Source organism: Aricia agestis, chromosome 17, assembly GCF_905147365.1.
Source record: "Aricia agestis chromosome 17, ilAriAges1.1, whole genome shotgun sequence".
NCBI lineage: Eukaryota > Metazoa > Arthropoda > Insecta > Lepidoptera > Lycaenidae > Aricia > Aricia agestis.
Window position 1 is genome coordinate 4206222 of NC_056422.1, and position 15319 is coordinate 4221540.

General features: G+C 38.4%; 1 protein-coding gene across 1 annotated transcript; it reads right to left on the reverse strand.

Moving 5' to 3' along the window:
* Nucleotides 1-1571: 1571 nt before the first annotated feature.
* Nucleotides 1572-13514, reverse strand: LOC121735199 (microsomal triglyceride transfer protein large subunit). The gene is made up of 16 exons (XM_042125928.1): nucleotides 13427-13514; nucleotides 12985-13246; nucleotides 12685-12876; nucleotides 11815-11913; nucleotides 11032-11334; nucleotides 9169-9344; nucleotides 8874-9021; nucleotides 8536-8703; nucleotides 7944-8142; nucleotides 7576-7718; nucleotides 7101-7325; nucleotides 5220-5357; nucleotides 4741-4908; nucleotides 3998-4209; nucleotides 2681-2842; nucleotides 1572-1888 (listed from the first exon to the last, which is right to left on the reverse strand). Exons 2-15 carry the CDS (start codon nucleotides 13225-13227, stop codon nucleotides 2704-2706), a joined length of 2553 nt encoding a protein of 850 aa, XP_041981862.1. The 5' UTR covers nucleotides 13228-13246; nucleotides 13427-13514; the 3' UTR covers nucleotides 1572-1888; nucleotides 2681-2703.
* Nucleotides 13515-15319: the final 1805 nt, after the last annotated feature.

The following is a 15319-nucleotide window of genomic DNA, read 5'->3' on the forward strand; positions in this document are numbered from 1 at the left end:
GAATAAAATAGTATTATGAAACCTATGAATTAAAAACTTAGGAAGAGTAACTGTGTCAAAAATTGTGTCCGCGAGTCTACAAAATGAGATCCCGAATACATGCTTACTTTATGCATATATTCAGTACACAATTTTGTGTTATTGTCATATTTTAGTGTGTGAATAGGAACCAAATTCAAAACGGTTGAAGTATGGGAGTTACATTTCCTTACTTTTTATTATTCGTAGTATGAAATGTATTGTGTCGAACAAAAAATTGTAAATTGAAAAAGGTTTAAGCTTTTATGAGTACTTACTTAATAAAAGTATTTTTGATATTGTTTTAATATTTCATTGTTTTTTTAAACAGCAACATCTGGCTAAGGGAGAAATAAATCAATATCACCATTATTGAATATTAACGGTATATATTTTTAAATAAGTATACAAAGATAAAATTTCGACTATAAAGGTTATAAAAATATTAATAATTATAAAAGATTCGTTACAAGATCCTTCAACTACAAAGAGATTCAAAAATATATTTTTAGATAATATTTAACAACAACCTTTAAAAAGTGCACTTAGATAATATTACAAAAAATATTGCTTTATTATTATAGCTATTTAACTATGTATTTGCAGTATATTATCATAGCTAAGAACATAATTTAATATAGCACATATACACATTACACATACTCTTATAATGACTTGAGAACTTCACAGAAAAGATCACAGTCAAATAGTCTTTGGTCATCTTAGAGATAAATTTGGAAGACATCAAGTATACACAAGGGGTTCCTATAAAGTTGCGCTAACTACAAAGTAGCCGACAACCCCTACGATACGGCACGCATTTTCCGTACGTAGGCACTAGTATGACGATTTGCAGACGATGGGGCGGGGCGGGCCGGTCAATTTCGCCGCGAACGATAGCACAAAGGGAATCCTATATTACCAACGAACACGGCGGGCAAAAAGACCGCATCGCTGGTGCCCGGCGGGCACTGGCGGCGCATGTCCGCGGCTGTCCGCCGTGGATTACACAAACCAGTTTACATGCAGTAACGCGGACGGCGTGTGCTTTGTGTACGCAGCGCGGGCAGCCGCAGGCATCGACGGGCGTACGCGGCGAAATTGACCGGCCCGCCCAGCCCCGTCGTCTGCACAGCGCCTGACAAAGCCATTTTATGTCTTTGTACGATAGGCCACAATAATATAATTATTTTGGTACAAAAAAACTATAATAAACATTACTTTTAAATGTTATGTTTACATTTTACATGAATATAAATGCTTTTGATATCTATCAGTCCCAAATTAACTAGCTAAGATAGCGAAGTAAAGTTATAAATTGGAATGACAAGATTAAGAAGAACAAGATAAGTTTCTTGTTTCGAACACCACTTAATATTATAATTTCGTATTAGGAATGAATGTTACTTAGAAGTTAGAACACATTTTTAATATTCTACAAGTACGAACAACAGGGCTGTAGCTAGAGTCAGATTTGAGGTAGGGTACCATTGGTTACAGGTAGGGCAGAAGTTAAAAAATTGTCATAATTGATTGATTTTCTAGGGTTTTGATATTTTTAAGGTAGGGCATTGCCCCCCAATGCCCCTCTCTAGCTACGGCCGTGACGAACAATCTTGAGCTTGATATACTATCAAAGAAAATGAGAACATTTTAAGATCGATATGAAGAGTGACGAATTGGAAACGGCAAAACTCGATCAAAGAAGTAGGTTAAATACCTAAATCCGTGACAAGTTTGCGTGCCAGCAATAAACCATATTATAACGAAAGTTTTGTCTAGAAACGGAAAAATAGTTTGACAATGGAAACCTTGCATTCCATTTATAAAATCTCCTAGTATTTAATATTTTAACTGTCGCCTTGCTAAGGGTCAACTAGGCCGCAACGCGACGCGTAGATGCCTTTCTAAATTTGTATTGAATTGACAGATTTGCAAGACGTCTCACGCAATTGAAGTCTGTCAAGTCCATACAAATTTAGAAATGCATCAACGCGTCACGTTGCGGCAGAGTAAACCATAAAGTTAATATACCTAGCGGAATAGAGCTACAATCTCGAGCTGTCAAACGTAACCGAAATTGGTTTTCATCTGTGTGAAAGAAGTCATCACTCATCACCCGTGCCCAGTGCATAGCAATCAATTTACGTTTAAATAACTGTTCAGTGTTTATCTTTCGCCTTAACTCTGACGCTGACAACTCCTAAATGGGGAGGCTTACGCCAAAAGAAGAAGAATCTGTGTGAAAAATATGTGTACGTATACACTTACACAAGCATGATTGAACATGAAGTCTGTGAGATTAAATTGTCAACGTGCGACACGTGCCGACTGAACGTCAAAAAAAGAGTGCTGCTGTCATGTATCACACGTCTCTTTTTACCACGCAGTGTTACTGATAGTGGCATCTCGCTTGCTCAGGCCTTTGTTTCTCTATTCCGCTTGGTATATTAACTTTATAGAGTAAACAGTACTAACGAGTAGGCCGACTCAGAAGAGATCTTGAGTTTTATACGTTTGATGTATCGGCATATCGGCCAGCGTGCGCCGTAGTGCCGTACTAATGCTGAGTGCATTGTGAAACATGTCGAATCGATGTCGCCAATTTGTTTGAAGTCGAGGTATTCCTTAGTTCTCTCTACTCTGGTTGCGGTCTGTTAAGCTTGAAAGCGATGGCGCTCAGTCTCAGAGAGCCCCCATCGTAGCACAGGTGAGGTCGTTAAGTGCGCCCAGCGATAGCGTCCTGGCCACGCCCGCAACGCGCGCCGCAACACGTACGCGCCGCTCTGACCTGCCCACTTTCGATGCGAGGGTTGCGTTGTGCCTGCAGGTTAAATTAAAGTTGTAATATATTAACAGATTCTTATATATTTCTAAACTTAAAAAGCTTTAGATTTTATTTATGATATTAAGTATTATTACTTGTTGTAAGTATGTAATAATTACATAATAAAAGATGTGTAATAAAAAACTTTTTTACTGTCTTTGACGTAATAAGTACCTAATTGGCTAGTTGAGAGCAGAAGTAATCCAAGTGACCTTTTGTAACTTTTGAGATATTAATCAAAACGCGTTTTTATTGAATAAACAAGTGTTTATTAAATTAGTTGCAAGGTGTTTATGTTTTATGATTGATATTAACCTAAGTCAATCTTCATTAGAAAATTGTGGTGTCATAGCCAATATTTTCAAAGTTTTTGTAATTTTTATGAACCTAGATCACTTCTGCTATTACAATAAAGTATAATAATGCTATTGCAGAAGGGAAATCATAGAACTTATGAAAATTACTTTATTATTGATTAAAAACGACCTAATATCTTATATCTAATCACTTTCATCACCTTCCACACTCGGTAGCACATCCTCCTCTTCATTTTCAGCTGCATTGTTCTTTCTTCTAGTATGATGAGGTAAGTTTAGATAAAACTGATGGTGACAAGGTGGCACATAGTGCACTTCTGCACTGTAATAAAATTTATTGTGAAGTGGTCCAAGTGTCAACAATGAACATGGATTACTTCTCTACCGAGTCCAAATCACTGGTGAAGTTGTCCAAGTGGCATACAAGTCACTTGGATCATAACTCCACTAACAAATTATGTTTTTAATGGCCATGCAGAAATGTCAAACATAGGACTTTGTTCAGAAAAATGGCTCGTATCACTTGGATTACTTCTGCACTAAGTAAGTTTAGTCCGACGGAGGGCAAAAAGTGACTTAACTCTGTTTTGACAAAAAGGTCACTTGGATTACTTCTGCTCTCAACTAGCCAATTGATGATTTAAAAATAAAATGATTGATTTAGAATTATTGTCTTAACGTTATTCGGTACGTGATTACATTAATAACTCAACAGGCTAGAATAAAATACTGTAGCTGTATTGTCGCTAGATATATATTTTATTGTCTTTCGTCGTGTAGTATAATGGCCTAAAATGCAAATAACATTTATTTATCATTATCAAACTGTACTTACATAACTTCGTACGGGTCGGTGCTGACTCGTACGCACATAGCGGTTGTGCTGTAGAAGTCTATATCTGCCGCGATATGTAGGCGGGGCTCTGCGGCGCGCACGCTGGCTACGCGTACTGTACGCCCGCCGAGCGCGAACTCCGCGCGCGTTTCGCTCACCGCCGCGCCGCGTAACGTCAACGCTGTGCGCGCGTTTCGCGACCACAGTGACACCTATGGAAGATTTAGGGCCTGTTTCACCACTTTCTGATAAATGCGGAATAGGCTATCCACCACTTAACTTGACAGATGAAGTATGGAGAATCTGTCAAAAAAGCTGTGAAAAGCATATTCAGCACTTTATCAGAAAGTGGTGAAACAGGCCCTTACAGTTATATTTGCTATTTATAAATTCTAAAAATGCATAATTTTGGATGTTTTTTATGTGACGGCTAAGTACACTCCTAAGCATTTATGGGCAAAAATTACAGTGTCACACACACATGTGTCACGACACTACGCACTACAATTATTATTACTTGGTCAAATTGTTGCAAAGTTGACTAAGTAATAATTAATTAATAGAAAATACCATACAAGTGAAGTACAGTATATTAATCCCATGGGCCATGAGTAATAAAACATTAACATGAGTAATAAACAAACTTAGATTTTCGGGCGGCTTGTCTAAATATTGTTTAGCACATTTGTACACATATTTTTATTAGTTATAAAAATGTATTGTTAAGTTAGTTGGCGCGTTACCTGCGCCTGCGCATCCATGGCAATAGCTACAGCGGCGAGTCGGGTGAGCTTCAACACGGCACCGGGCAGCGGCAGCGTCGCTCGCACGGGGTTTAGCGGGCGCAACGCACGCAGCACCGCTGTGGGCTCGCTGCCCGTGCCCGCCCATACGTGGCCTAGTAGCTCGCCCTGTATTTAAATATTAAGACTTATGCCATTTTACTGTACATTTACAGTACACTACTTAATAACAAAAACCATTTATTAAAAGCCTTTAACTCGAAAAGTCAGAAAGAGTAGAAAGCAAGACTAATGTTTGCTGTACAAACTAAGAGTTTATTAATACTAAATGATGCCACTCCGTTGCGCCAAAATTAGTTAATCGCGCGAGAAGCGCACATTTTTCCAGGATACAAAGTATCCTATAGCATTTCCCGGGACTCAAAGTATTATAAAGACCATAGATTTCAGTTAAATATATTTTATAGCGACAGTTATACCTGGCTCTCGAACATCGTGAGGCTCCTTGTCCTGGCCCCGCCCACTGTAAATGCCAGTCCGCCCGACACCGCCTCATCAGCGTCAGCCTCGTCCGCGTCGCCCGCTAACGACTGTAGGCCGCGCGCCCATAGCTCCACCTGTGAAGAAATAGGTGAGTTAAGTTTTGGGTTACATCACGGCAAAATATAGTAGATCATCTATAGTTTGTGCTTTTTAAGATGATATGGGTGACACTTCTCATATTCCTTGCTACGGGTTTTTTTTTACAAGAAAACAAAAAAAAAAAACAAATTTCCATCTACAAAAACAAATGTTTCCTATAATTGTAAATGAATAAAATTGAAAAGTTGCTAAATGCTAACTTATTAATATAAAATTATAAATTTTAACTGTGAAAATTATCAGATGCATGAAATGGAACTTATGCCAATAGAGATTGACACTGTTGAATCGAAATCAAATCGATAAAAAGGGCGGCCATTTTAAATCGCCGGCGCCACTCTGAAACTTCAGTACGAAATCGATAATTTCCATTGCAATTCATCGAAGTGATTCGATATTTTTAAATTATCGATTAATTTTCTTAGGTAACTTCCCTACTATTGTCAATTATAATGTGTCACCCATATGACATATCATCTTAAAACGCACAAACTATAGCAATGTAGCATGAAATAACAATATAGGAAACAACTATGAAAGGGGTAATGATATAAGTACTGCGGGGCTAAATTGGTCGCTTTTTTTTTTATGAAATAAGGGGGCAAACGAGCAAACGGGTCACCTGATGGAAAGCAACTTCCGTCGCCCATGGACACTCGCAGCATCAGTAGAGCTACAAGTGCGTTGCCGGCCTTTTAAGAGGGAATAGGGTAATAGGGGAGGGTAGGGAAGGGAATAGGGGATGGTAGGGAAGGGAATAGGGTAGGGGATTGGGCCTCCGGTAAACTCACTCACTCGGCGAAACACAGCGCAAGCGCTGTTTCACGCCGGTTTTCTGTGAGAACGTGGTATTTCTCCGGTCGAGCCGGCCCATTCGTGCCGAAGCATGGCTCTCCCACGTATAAAATTTAGTCAGTATAGTATCGCCTAAACTTGCCAGCTAGTGCCAACTCCAGTTAGCAGCTAGTACCATTATTGGCAATAAAATTGTCTAGAATACACAATTAGTTTGTTAAGTTAAAGATTGATGTTTACAATTAAATGCTATCAGAAAGTAAATGTAGTTTATTGCATAATAAAATAGGTATTAGGTAGAGTATTGGTTTATCATTGTACATTGTATAAAGTCAAACAGTATTATATTATGGTAAAGCGTAAAAAGTTTTGCCACGTAGTCAATAAACGTATAAAGAGAATCATGATATGAATGATAATATGATTCATTTTTTTAAAATCGCAAAATGCAACTCTGCTGGCAATTCATGTCTAGTAATTCGTACTGATTTGACATTTGTCAGTTTGACAGTTTTCACAATTCATTTGCTGAATTGATTGAGAGGAATTGCTAAATGTTACCATTTTAGCCCCGCTGTTATTTTGTATTAAACACTTTAAGCTGAAGTTACGGCACTGTTAGTAATGAGCGTGATTCGTTGTTTATCAGATTTAACAGCAATACTTAACTTTCAGAATAATCATCTACGTAAAAGGGTAAAGCTGTCTTATTAGTTATTTTACTTGGTACAGATAAAGATGTTATAGTTATATGATATTGATAGTTAAATGGAGACCATATACTGCTCCTTGCGTCACTTTGTATGTTTTTCAATTGCAGAGCACATTGCGACTCAGACTGTAGTCGCGCCCGCCAGTCGCCGCTGTGCCCCGCCTCCCGGGCCAGCAGGGCGGTGACTCTGCCCACACAGGGGGGTACTCACAGCGAGCGTGTCATCATTGACACCGGCCGTCATCGTGTTGAGTGTGACGCGGGCGCGGCGCAGGAGCCCGGCGCGCGTCAGCTGCACCGACTGTAGCCGCGCCCGCCAGTCGCCGCTGCGCCCCGCCTCGCGGACGAGCAGTGCGGACGTGCCCGCAGCCGCGCGGTGACTCCACCCACGTAGGTGTAGGGGTAGCTCCCCGAGAAGGGTAGCCCAGCGAGGATCCTATGACATGTTGAAGTAGAGTTGTATTACTTATTGGTTATTAGTAACTAGATAACGCCCGCAACTCCGTTATTCTAACATTCATTATCGCACGTGAACCGCACATTTTTCCGCGCACAAGTTTAAGGTCGTCTGGAAAAACTTGTAAACGTCTCTCGTCGAGTTATAAGTAGACGTTGCAACGTCTGACGCATATCATTATCTAGTAACTCTGTTATGGCTCTCATAAAATATGTATACAATATTCTACCTCCTCTGCTAGTAAATTAAGGCGCTGCCACATGAGTCGGCGAAGCTCCGACGGCGCAGTTTCATTCAGCGAACTGAGGAGCGCCACAAGAGATTTAGGCTCGGTCCTTTGGAGTAAAAGGTCTAAAGCGGCTGCACGTATCTCTAAAAATAATAATACAGATTCATTAGACCACTAAGCACGATTTTTTTGCAAGTAATTCAAGGACGAGTACGCACGCTAGCCCGTGGGAAGCCGCAAGTGCAGCGGGCAAAGGATGCTCGGCGTGCTCGAGCAAGATGTCTGTGACGTCACTGCGACGCATATTGCCCAGTGCCAGTAGACATATTAATGTCTACATTAATATAATAATTAAATATTCTATTTACCTAAACTCCTTGAAGCCAGCGCCACACCCTCCAAGCGGGCTAAGCGCGGCGCGTCGAGTGCGGGCACGCACGCTAGCGCGTCGAGCGCCGCGAGCGCAGCGGGCGAGGGACGCTCGGCGTGCTCGAGCAGGATATGTGTGACGTCACTGCGACGCATATTGCCGAGGGCCAGGAGACGCACCGCGCGACACTCGTCATCCTGAAAATGTTTGTATACTTTCATTCCTTTTCTTAAGAGGCTTAGCAGCTTAAGCAAACTTATAAGAGCAGCAATAGCTTGCTAATAATAATTTGATATGATCTTGCAAACTAGTGCTTTCTATTTCATACATAGACAATCTACTGTTAGTTTGTATAAATATCAGATTTACAATATAGCCAGGCATAGTATTCAATTAGAACCGTATAGATATTGGTTGGTGATCTTAATCTGCTTATTGTCATTTAGTAGGTTTGCTACAAGTTGAATTATTATTTAATAATGTTTTGCCAGTGTGCAATTCGTAATTGTAAAATTAGCCTTTTTAAGAGTAAAAATATGATTTATTTCTCAGCCTCTCAGAACGTAGGTAAACATGTCTGAAATAAGTACCTTACAGCGTGCAAGCGAGCGCACTAATGCGTCCCGTACGTTCCTTGGTGCGTGAGAAAGGGACGGAAGGCGTGTGGCCGCCGTCGCCGCCGCTAGCAACGCGCTCTCTGCTATGTCCTTGTGAGGGGTCTCATCACCTATTTGAAGTACTTCTGTCACCACACTCTCCTGTAGAAAGAAAATACATACTACAAACTAAAACATCTTAATTATTAAAATATCCAGATGTAATTGTCATAATATTCTTATAGATTATATTTTCTGGATCGGGTGTGCCACTGTCAATTTTTTTAATTATCACCCGAATCTAGAAGTAAGCAGTAAGTATCAAGCCTCACCTCAGGTTCAGGCGCCAAAGCCAGCCCCTCTAGATAGTGGTGCGACAGCGCGACGGCCGGGTCCCCGCGAAGCAGCTGCAGCACGCGCTCAGCGGCGCGGTGCGCGGCGGCGGTCCCGGTCAGACCGAGCAGACGACATACAACGGGCCTGGAAACGTTAATTTAAAAATATTAACGTCAAAATATAGACATTACAACTTTTTAAAAAGTTCAAACGCCAAAATTCAGACCATACACGATGAAGTTCTACAAAGGCTGTTCCGGGCGCCGCTCCTGCTGCCGTGTGTGTACTCACAGTAGGTCCGTGTGTGTGTCTGTCAGCACGGCCGCGAGGGTGTCACGTGACGCGGCGCTCAGTGCGGGCAGCACGCGAATCGCGCACGCCGCGGCGTCCACGGTGCCGCCCTCGCCCGCTTCTGAAGCCAGCGCTTCGGTGGCACTCTCCAATAGAGCAGTTAGCTCTTTGGCATTCTGAAAAACATATTGTCCTTTTTATCTAGACGACCCAGTGAACTTCGTATCACTTTTCAGTTTTCTCGTAATATAAACCTTCCCTGGACTTTCACGAATATTACAAGACTAAAATTAGCCAAATCGGTTCTACCGTTCTCGAGTTTTAGCGAGACTAAGAAAATGAAATAAAACGACTTCATCTGTAAGGGGCTCCGCTAGTGGCCATGGACGTCCGGCGCGAGCGTTCATTTTTAATGTTAGCTAGCAGAGGCCCTTGTCTAATGTCAAGTAATGTCTAATAATTTTTTAATAAGAAGCAAGCGGCAGAAATGTGCATAATCTAATCATATCTAATATTATATAAAATTCCCGTGTCACGGTGTGCGTGGTTGAACTCGTCTGAAACTGCTCGACCGATTTTCGTGAATCTTAGCGAGCATATCGGCTGGGGTGGAGAATCAGACAACATCTACTTTTTATATTGATAAGTGCATATTTTGTTGAATAAATAATAGTAAATTATTACAACTCGAGACTGACGGTGACCATTGTTGTACGACGGGATAGCGATGGACATTGCCATGGTGACATACTTATTTAGTCACTTCAATAAAATAATATGGGCCAAATCATTATTATATTAAGTCTATGGGCCAAATACTTTATACGTCATGTTACGCTCAAAGGCCGAAAACGCTCAGTGAGCGAAAAAATGGCTCACAACGCGTTGTGGTCATAGTGAAACGGCGACTTTTTCGCTCACTGAGCGTGTTCGGTCTTTGAGCGTAACATATACAAAACAATGCCGGGACAGCTAGTATTTATATAATAAGCATTCGTTAATTCAACATCCTAGGGCTATTATATTGTATAATGTGGTTATTTTTACCAGGGCTATTTTTGTAAATGAAATTCCAATTGAAGTATAGGTGAGTAATGTGTTCAGACTTAAGACCCTTGACAACAAGCCTGTTCATTAGAACTCAAAATAAAAAGGTTTTTCATAATTTTTTGGTCAAATGTTAGCAAATATAATGCAAGATGCAATTACGTCAACATGGCAATAACAAGTCGATTAAGCAGCAACAGAGTACAAAGTTTACGAGACATTGTATGCTAATTGGTAATTACACATATTAACATGAACAAACTCATTTAAACAAAATGTACGTTAGATAAAAGATTATTCCTTTCGCATTATCTCTTTCTCTTTGTTTATTTGCTGTTATGGACCTAATGAATTCTTAAAAATAGAACAAATTAAATAAGAAATAATCTTTAAGTAATGTGGCACAGTGGAGTACATTATCAGAAGCATACCTAATAAACTTATCAGAAAACGAATTGAATAATAACAAAGTTACTGTGAAACTTTCTTATCTGTTAAATAATAACTGACCTTTGATAGTTCTAGCGATGTGTATGTCTATATGTAGTTCATGTTCAAGCATAATATTATAATCATGGATATTAATTTTTTTAACATGTTACTAGCTGTCTGTTACCTCTTCACGCCCAAACCCCTGAACCGATTTTCCTGAAATTTGGTATTGAGATACTTTCGAGTCCTAAGAAAGGACATCTAAGGATACTTTTTATCCCGGAAAAATGTACGATTCCTGCGCGATAAACTCATTTTTGCGGAACGGAATTGCAGGCATTAACCAGAAATTTTATAATCAGTAAATCATGTCAGAATTCTCACCAGTTTCTTTTCTTTGTCTTCTGTTGGTAGTTGCATCGACAGTGGCATTAACTGATGAGTAGAGGGTATCTTCTGCAATGCATCAGCCAAGGATCCATCTACGAGAGGAAGGTTCTCACCACTGGAGGTTTCATGGTGTAAATGTAACCAGGCACGAGCTCTGAGCGACTCATCCTTGAGGCTATGTTCTTCCTTCGAGTAGATGTCTTTAATGTTGTTTAGAGCTTCTCCTAATTTATATAATGTGACCCGTGATGAGGCTATATCTTTATCCAACTCTTGATCGTTCCATACACATTTGTTCTAAAATAAAAAAATAATTATTTTCACCCATCAACACTCTAAAATATTTTAATTTAAACATCTGCAGGCTTAGCATGGTCACCATAGAAATGGTTTCTTTCTAGGGAAGAATAGAGTGACAGATAGACAAAGGAAATCCGCCACTCTGTCACTAAAATCTGTCAGTATGTCCATTCTTTCCCGTTTCTAATGTTGTCATGCTAAGACTGCTGATATTGGATAAATCTGATATCAATACTAATATTACAAATGCGAAAATGTCTCTCTGTCTGTCTGTTACCTCTTCACACCCCAACCGCTGAGCCGATTTAGCTGAAATTTTGTATGGAGATACTTTGTGTCCTGGGAAAAGACATTGGATACTTTTTGACCCAGAAAAATGTACGGTTCCCGTGCCGCGATAAACGAATTTTGGCGCAACGGAGTTGCGGCCGTTATCTAGTTATATATAAATCTTGTAATGCTGAGCTGACAACTCACCTTAATCTTTTTGATGTTGTGCAGAGAAACTGCTTCATATTGCACCTTACAGACTCCAGATACATCTGTTTCACTGCTTTCCCCTTCAAATATGTGAAACTAAAAAAACACAAATTATAAGATAAGTATTTTAAAATTAGTACCACCAGCAGATAAAGTGAGACATATAATTCATTTATTAATATTTTTTTAAATTCATTTTTTCATTTCTCGTGTTATTTAAAGTAATTTTGTATATTCATCAATATAGCACATAGCTAAGCAGTTATTATTACTGTCAAATTACAATCACCAAATCATAAATAATGAAAAATTTACTAGATTTTCAATTGTTATGCGGCATCCGGCTGCCTCTTGGGGATTAACGAGTTAATACTATAATGAAGTAAGGCAACAGCAAACAGACAAATATTTTAAAAGTAAACTAAGATTTACTCGGCGTAGCTCTATATAAACCGCGATTGACAATAAGGTGTCAGATGTTGCCAATCACGGCTTTGTATAGAAAATGACAAGTTTTTGACAGGGAGTCCCGCTACCGCCTAGTTACGTCGAGTGAACCTTAGTAATACCTAATTTCATTTACTTATTCTACCAATTTTTGTCCCAAGCGTATGCTATTGCACCCAGAATACACTACTAAACCACAGTAATAATATACACTTTTCATGCACTTTTTCCAATTTTATTAATTAACAATTATGTTTCACAAGACCGGTTTCGATAAAATCATGGTCATAATTGTTAATTAATAAAAGTGGAAAAAAGTGCATGAAAAGTGTATATTATTACTGTGAAACATGAATTTCCACCAAGTTATGGTACATTCAATATCATATACTTACTACTAAACCAATCAACAGACCGTACCTGAAATAAACTTAAAATGGACTTCTTCAAATTGAGAACATCTATTGGTTCTGAAGGGGACATGTATGCCTCAGCAATGATCCCATTTTTCCAATGAACATAGAACTCTGTGTCAGGGTAAGAGTCCCACAGAGACTTCTGGGGTAAATACTCATGACTTTTACTTTTTGATAGCTGCTGTGGAGACAAAAGCTAAAAAAAAAGATAAAAAAAGCAAAATTATAAGCAGGAACCAAATGTAAAATTGATAATTTTTCTCTTATAATCTCTCTTCAAAGACATTATAATAATAATACTTACATTGAATTTAAGCAGGTAATCATTTTGTGTGTCCCTCCAAATCGGTTTCAAATTTAGAATAGCCTTCACCTTGATACCCAATTCTTTACCAAGCTCGCTCAAAACCACTGTAGATTCCACAGTAAACGTTTCAGGGTGTTGAAATAATTTAATATCACTGTCTAGGCGGCTCACAGTAGACAACATTCCATATTTTAAAGTCAGCAAGATAAAAAATACCAAATAATAAAAATTTACACCCATCTTAGAATATTCGGAGGACCTGAACAGAGTATAAAATCTTACTTATAATATTACGGTAGTTACATTACAGGCTTGTTAAAAATAGAATTAAATATCGAAACCACGAAACATCCCCGGCTGATTTGTACTTGATATCAATAAAGCATAAAATTCAATTTTCTGAATACACGGTTTATGTTACTTTGTAATAAATACTTACTTTGCTATAAAAAACAGTAAAAATGAATATTACACTTCATATAAGTTATTGTAATAAATTAAATAAATTATTGAAAGCTCAAAAAAATCCTCGGAAAGCAAATTCAAAGGGAAGCAAACTGCAAAATCATAAAATGTAGGTATCAAATTTGTCAATGGATTGATTGACATTTGTGATTTGACATTGACAAAATATGTCAATGTTACGCTCAAAGATCAAAAACGCTCAGTAGGTAAGCAAAAAAATAGGTCACAAGTCACAACTCACAACTCACAACGCGTTAAGGGCTGGTTTACATCATTGACTATTATAAGTGGATGCGGCATAATGGTCTCTACCAAATCAAAATACTGTGGCCGGTCCGCCATTTTATGTTCCGGTTCTCCAAGGTACATAAACTGTCAAAGTATAGGGATGTCGAAATTGAAAGAAAATATCGATACATCGATATTTGAAAAAATATCAATATCGGTCTCGATATATCGCGAAAAAAATATCGATATATCGGTCAAATTTTTCGACCAATTTGCTTTTTTTAAATTAATTTATAGTCCGTCAAAAAAGTAAAGAAATTTAAAAAAGTTTGTCCTTGGATCGGTACGTTTATATTTTTACTCAATTTTTTGTTATTTTACCGATGGCTTGATTTCGTATGTGCTAACTTAGTTAATAATTAGACAATAAATAAGATTTGTGATAAAATAGAATATAACATGGCTCGATTTTCGATATTTAATCAACATAGAAATTAGTAGATTTGACGTTTAGTGATGTACTTTTTATCGAATTAAAAAAAGATAAGGTGGAGAATCCGATCATTTATTTAAAAGATTTTAACCTTAATAGCTCACTTATAACATCTTACTTATCGATATCCTCGACAAATATCAACCGAGTGTCCCATCACTATAGACCGCCATGTTTAGTTCTTGGCAATAAGGCGCCGGCCACACTTTTTTGTAGTTATGTCGCTTCCATCTGTTTCCTTATTCATTGGTTTACACGTATTAAGTTGATAAGTAGTTAACTAAATTTTAACTTAATTTTAAGTTATTTATTGCATGTAAACACAAAATTTAGTAGCAAGTACCAAGTTAAAATTTAGAAATTTGACTATTTTCTATTATGTTGGCAGGCGGGGCTTGTCACTTGACACATTTCGAGCAGGCACTGCAAATTAAGTTAAAATTTAGTTACTACTTATCTACTTAATACGTGTAAACCAGCCATAAGTGGACTGTGGTCACCCATCACAGTGAAACTGCCGCGGCCCACGACGCGCGAAATTCACGTTGTGGCTCTGAAAACAGCCACGCCACGATGCATTCTGGCAACCACAAAAAGACCATAACGCGAAATTCGTGTCGTGGCTGATATTATGCTTTTCGTTTTTCTTGATTTGTTCTTGATTGAATTATCGTCCATAGGTATGGAAGATTATAATTATTATATTTGAGTTATCTACCGACTACCATGCGTACTACAAAATACAAAATATTTTTTCTTTTACTAAATCACTGTTTATCATTATTATTTATAAAATATCCACAGTTTCATAATAATAATCATTTATTTGCCAGAATGAAATGTACAGGTCTTCATAATAAAATACAGGATCATAACACTAAAAAATGGGCGTCTTACTCTAATGCCGCGGCCGCATATGCGTAGTGCTTCGCGCTTAAAATGCCGTGGCATAAGACTATTCAAAAGTATTTTCGAAAATGGTTTGACAGTTCGTGACAGATGAAAGGATAAAATCAAAAAGATAAATTAGCATTGGTAACCCTATAACCTATTATCTGTGGGTAATCCTGCACCAAGTGTGATTTAGGGTTCCGTGCCCAAAGGGTAAAAACGGGACCCTATTACTGAGACTCTGAAGTCCGAAGT

Coding starts and splice junctions, on each gene's coding strand:
- LOC121735199 (XM_042125928.1), bottom strand. CDS start 13,227: ATGGGTGTAAATTTTTATTATTTGGTATTTTTTATCTTGCTGACTTTA. Junction 4,210..4,740: donor CCATGGATGCGCAGGCGCAG/GTAACGCGCCAA, acceptor AATCTTCCATAG/GTGTCACTGTGGTCGCGAAA. Junction 2,843..3,997: donor ACCGACCCGTACGAAGTTAT/GTAAGTACAGTT, acceptor TTTAACCTGCAG/GCACAACGCAACCCTCGCAT.